This window comes from Ursus maritimus, unplaced genomic scaffold (genome assembly GCF_017311325.1).
Source record: "Ursus maritimus isolate PB19 unplaced genomic scaffold, ASM1731132v1 scaffold_2, whole genome shotgun sequence".
NCBI classification, from domain to species: domain Eukaryota; kingdom Metazoa; phylum Chordata; class Mammalia; order Carnivora; family Ursidae; genus Ursus; species Ursus maritimus.
This window is the reverse complement of record NW_024424452.1, coordinates 41,900,280-41,905,493: the sequence shown is the minus strand read 5'-3', so window position 1 is coordinate 41,905,493 and position 5,214 is coordinate 41,900,280. Positions and strand designations below refer to the sequence as shown.

General features: G+C 64.7%; 1 protein-coding gene across 1 annotated transcript; it reads left to right on the top strand.

Annotated features, from left to right (window-relative positions):
* Positions 1-231: 231 nt before the first annotated feature.
* ETV3L (ETS variant transcription factor 3 like) lies at positions 232-4,978 on the top strand. The gene is made up of 5 exons (XM_040635839.1): positions 232-327; positions 427-664; positions 897-1,086; positions 1,411-1,531; positions 3,965-4,978. Exons 1-5 carry the CDS (start codon positions 267-269, stop codon positions 4,429-4,431), a joined length of 1,077 nt encoding a protein of 358 aa, XP_040491773.1. The 5' UTR covers positions 232-266; the 3' UTR covers positions 4,432-4,978.
* The last annotated feature ends 236 nt before the right edge of the window (positions 4,979-5,214 follow it).

Here is a 5,214-nt window from a genome sequence, read left to right as displayed (position 1 = left end):
GGGGCAGGATCTAGGACGCCCCGCATTCCTCTCCGGCCCTGTAGGTGCTCGGCCCCAAGCCCCAGGCCTGAGGAGACCCCAGGAGGGCCAGGCTGCTGGGTGCGGTGCGGTGGGGGAGCTCCCTGCCGCAGCCGACGGCCCTGCCTCGGGCCCCCTTTCGCCCCTCGAGTCTCTCGCTTCTCTTTCCTTCTTTCTTTGCCTCCCACCTCAGCAGTGCCCACCGCCCACAAGGCCCAGGCGCGGCCCTCGCTGCCCCCGAGCAGAGCATGCAGTGCGGCTGCGTGGCCGAGGGCGCCCCCGCCGTCCCGGGCAGCCCCTGGATCTCAGGTGAGCCTCTGCCAGGCCCCCCCGCCCCGCTGCAGGGGGGCGGCCGGGAGGTGGGGGAGCCTCCAGCAGCAGAGGCGCACTCACGGCCCCTCCCCCCAGGCGTGGCCTTCCCGGACTGGGCCTACAAAGCCGAGTCGTCGCCGGGCTCCCGGCAGATCCAGCTGTGGCACTTCATCCTGGAACTGCTGCAGAAGGAAGAGTTCCGCCATGTCATCGCCTGGCAGCAGGGAGAGTACGGGGAGTTTGTCATCAAGGATCCCGATGAGGTGGCCCGCCTCTGGGGCCGCAGGAAGTGCAAACCCCAGATGAACTACGACAAGCTGAGCCGGGCCCTCAGGTGAGAAGGGACAGCGGGGGCAGAGGGGCTGGAGGGGTCAGGGTTCAGAGTCGGGGCTGTGGTTGCTGGTGCCCCTGCCCCCCAAGGCTTGGGAGAGACTCGCCAGTGTGCTGGGGTACCCGGTGCTTCTGCAGACACAGCTGGGGTTCGCCTCACTGGCCTGGGGGGCAGGGCCACTGGCCCCTTCGCTGCCCCCGGGCCAACTCCGCGCTCCCACCTGCCGACTCTGCAGGTATTACTACAGTAAGAGGATCCTGCACAAGACCAAAGGCAAAAGGTTCACCTACCAGTTCAACTTCGGCAGGCCGATCATCGTCAGCTATCCTCTGTGGGGGGTGCGGGCCCCGCCTCCCCCCCACTTGCTGCTGGGGGCCCCCGCCCTCTTTCGGCCAGCCGTGCTGCCCATGGGCATGCCCAGTGAGGTAGGCGTGACGGCAGCCCCGCCCCCCCCGTGCCTCGGCTGTCAGCTGCCACCTTCTCTCCCCTTGCCTTCTAGTCCCTGAGTGCCCAGGGGCAGGGGTGGCGCCCTGAATCACGCACCTGGGGGCGAGGGCGGCTCCTTCCTTGCTGGCTCACTCCTTTAGCGGTGGGGTTCTCAGAGGAGGCCCCTGGGCACGCGGGCGGTGGCCATTTAACAACTATTCTGAGACTATTCCATTGTGTTAACGAGTCGTTGGCACAGTGTGAATTGGGGAACGGAGGCCGGCAGAGCCCGTCCCACCCCAGCCCTGCTTCTCACCCCCCAGCTCCTGCACAGCGTGCTGCTTGCCCAGCGGGCCACAGTGGAGCAACTGGCTGGACACCAGACCACCCAAGGGCTGCCAGAAGCCACTGAGGACAAGAAGGGGAGCGGCAGCGGCGCCCCCCGTGAGTGCCTGGGACTGGGCAGGGCCGGGCGAATCTGAAGCAGAGGAGAGGAGGCCCGCCCTGCGGAGCGCACGGAGGGAGGCTGGAGACAAGGGATAGAACACACCATTCATCCTTCCACAAACCGAGCACCAGCCACTCCCCAGGTGTGAGGGTTTGGACAGTAGGTGGCCGGTGCAGAGACTCAGGGAAGCGCCAGGTGCTCCGGGAATGCAGAGGAGCGGGCGTCCCGCAGGAGGCCAACCCCCAGGGCAGACGGAGCAGGTGCAGAAGGTGCCCAGGCAGAGGGAGGAGCGTTGGTACAGCAGAGAGCTGTGCCCATTGCAGCAAAGCTGAAGGACCCCCCGGGGGCTTGCCATGCTCCAAGACAAAGGGATGCCATGGGCATGGGGTTGGGGGGGGGTCGCAGACGAAGCTGGCAAAGCAGCTGGTGTCCTGTCTCGGACGCTCGGAGCCACGCCAACGGGTCAGACTCTACCCCGTGGGCAGGAGGCACCCAGGAGGGACAGGCACGTTGAGATTTTCATCTCAGAAAGATGACTTGGGTTGTATGTAGAATTGGGGTTGGAGGAGGCCTGGGAGGATCATCTAGGCAGAAGCTGATGGGACCGGAACCAAGGCACGGGTACCAGGTGGAGAAGGAGGCCCAACAGAAGAGAACAGTGTGTGCAAAGGCGCTGGGGCAGGAAAGAGGTTCTGGGAAAGGCCAGCGTGGCAGCACTGGCAATCCCCGGGGGAGACTGTGGAAATGTAGGCAGAGGCCAGCTCTCCCAGGGCTGTAAACAGGGAGGTGACAAAATCAGATTCTCTGTGAGGAGGATCACAGAGACCCTTGAGCAGCCCGAGGCTTTATACTGAGGTCCCAGACCTACCCCACGTCTCCTGGCAATTTCATGCAATAAAGACCCTTGGCCTTAGCCCTACCCCAGTGCAGGCAGCTGGGGGCCCAGACGGGCCTGGCTCTGCGCCCCGGAACGTGCTGAGGCTGTGGGTGTGGGCAGCCCAGGGCGCGCCGGAACTCGCATGGCCACCGGCCTGCCCCTGGAGCAAGACAGAGCCTGCACAGCACCTCAGCTCTTCCAGCCCCACCCCCCATCCTGGCCCTGGGGATGCCTCAGGCACACAGCTTTCTCCTGGGGAAAACAGTGTCCCTGGCGAGCCCCAGCTTGGCGTGAGCCCTGCGCACCTCCCTGCCCTCTGCGGGCACAAGCACAATGCCCTGCCTGGCTCAGGTCACCAGAGGCTGGTGGCAGCCACAGGCCCCACTTCTGGACTGCGCTTCCAGAAGGCTCGAGCAGCCCCTCCCCGCCACCTCCACTTAGGGCCTCGGTGCCAGGAGAGGACGCTGCTTCCGGGAGGGAGAGTGGCCGGGGCTGTCGAAGCAGAGGCGGCAGGCGCGGGGCTGGTGCAGGGAAGCGAGGGAGAGGGGGACGCAGGCTTAGAACCGGCTCGGGCTCCTCCGCACGCTGCCGTGGCGGACGCAGCTGCAGACACAGCGGGGGCCCAGCCCCCTAGGAGGACCTGAGGAGGACAGTGACCCCGGTGACCCGGGCAGGGTGCAGCTTTCCCCGTGCAGGACCGTGTCTTCTGTTTTCCCCTTCAGAGCTCCGACTTCAGAAACAGTGGTCCTCTCCAATGTGCCGGGCGTGTGTGAAGTCGTAACTAATGTGCTTTTCCAGTTTCTATCAACTCCAGCCCCCCCCGCCCATGTGCTCACCCTGCTCTTCCACTTGCATGAAGTGGCCTTGCTCAGGAAGGACCTGCAGGGATTGGAGTTGGGCCCTTTGAAATATAGACAGTGGTGTGAGCTTCTACGGCTCACCCCGAGATGCGGGCCTGGGCTGAGCACCCCGTAGCGGGATGCCCGCAGAGCAGGTCTGGAGGAGGGGAGGAGAGGAGGAGGCTCCTGGGGGAGCAGAGGCAGCCGGAGAAGGGCGAGGCTGGGCCCCCACGAGTTCCAGGCAGAGGGGCCCGTGCAGGTGAGGAGAACAGCAAGGAGGCCAGGGCCCCACGCTAGAGCCTCAGCCCTCGGCTCCAGGCCAGACGAAGAGAGGACAGGACTCACGGAGTTTCGGCAAAGAATGTCTCCCTCTAAGTCGGTCCACACACTGTACTGAGCTCCGAGGAAGCGCCAGGCGGGGCCGGGGCAGGGGAGAGCCAAGCAGGCAGGGCTCCGGTCCCCTCAGAGCTGGAGACACAACCACACAAATGCCCCGGCTCGAACGGGGCCAAGGGCCCCCAGGAGAGGCGCAGGGGCCACGAGGGGCACACCCAGGCTCCCCCAGGAAATAGACTCAAAGCAAAGGAAACAGGAAGGTGCACAGTGGGAAGAGGAAGTTTCCAGCAAGAGGACAAGGAAATGGGAAGTGGGTGGAGATGCGGGGCATCCCTCCTGATCCCTTCTCTCTCTCTCTCTCTCTCTCTCTCTTCCAGGCCTTAGCTCTCTCCCAGCCGCCTGCCAGCTTGGCCCTTGCTGCCTTCTGGGGAGCCCCCAAGACGAGCTGCCCAGTCTTGCCTCCTTCACCCCTCCCCTCCTGCCCTCCAACTGGACCTGCCTCTCAGGGCCCTTCCTGCCCTCTGTCCCCCCAGAGCAGCAGTTCCCAGGGTCCTCCAAGCCAGACACGGTGCTCCCAGGGCCCAGGTGCCCCCCAGTGACCCGCCCCTTTCCGGGGCTCCGCCTGTTGGCTGGGCTGGGACAGGGGGCTGGCGAGAGGCTCCAGCTCTGGCCCCTGAGGCCCCAGGGGCTGGAGGTAAAGCCCTATCCCATGATGGGGGCAAAGGGACACCTGGATCCCAGGGAGGGCTTCTCGGAGATTCATGGACCCAAAACTAGGGACAAAAGCCCCGTGTCCCCCCAGCTGGAGAACTTCAAGGCAGTGTGGCCCTTGGATCCTCCTTAGGTGGGGAGAAGATGGGAGGTGGGGGTCCCCCAAACTCCATCCCTCCTCTTGTCCACTTCCTTTCTGGCTTTGCGCCTTGCCCAGCCTGGAAACGGGTTTAAATTACAGGAAGCTTTGAAGGGGTGGAGTTGGACAAAAGGGGTAGGGGGCATTGCAGGGGTGGAGAAGACTGAGGCAGGGGGCCCCCACCCCTCCCACCGAATTGTTAATCAGATTAATTAAGGAGACATTCTTAATCTCCACTTTCTTTGAGGGAGCCAAGCACCCCACAGCTGCCCACATGAGGGAAAAAGTGGGCATCTGGGTTGGGGGGTCAGGATTTGGTGTGCCCCTGAGTGTCAGGCCCAGACCCCTCCTCCAGGCCACGGCCCCAGTCTCTGTCCGGCCCTCCATGCGCTTCTCCATCAGCCCTGGGAGCTCCTGCCCACGCAGACATGTCCTTCCGTCGTCATCCCCCCGAGACCCAAGGGCCTGGGGCAGGGAGGCACTGGCCTCAGTTCTGTGATCGTGCCCTGCAGACCGTGAATAAACGCCCTTGGCAATCTGCCCTCCTGGCTGACCACCCCTGCTGCATCCTGGTTCCCGCCACCCTGATCTGGTGCGGGGCTAAACGCCACCCAAAGTTCTCATGCATGGGAGGGGGCGTGGGGCGGAGAAAGGGGCCGCCATCATCCCCCCCAGAGCAAGAGGCTGAAGGAAACCGTGGTGAGGAGCCACCCCAGGCACGTGGAAGGAACCTGAGGGCAGAGCAGGGCCTTCTCAGAACCACCCTCAAATCCCGGC

Bases quoted from the DNA above. Each gene is read 5' to 3' on its own strand.
- ETV3L (XM_040635839.1), top strand. From the start codon at position 267: ATGCAGTGCGGCTGCGTGGCCGAGGGCGCCCCCGCCGTCCCGGGCAGC. The intron at 328-426 runs GTGAGCCTCTGC...CCCTCCCCCCAG, and splicing joins GGGCAGCCCCTGGATCTCAG to GCGTGGCCTTCCCGGACTGG. The intron at 1,087-1,410 runs GTAGGCGTGACG...CTCACCCCCCAG, and splicing joins CCATGGGCATGCCCAGTGAG to CTCCTGCACAGCGTGCTGCT.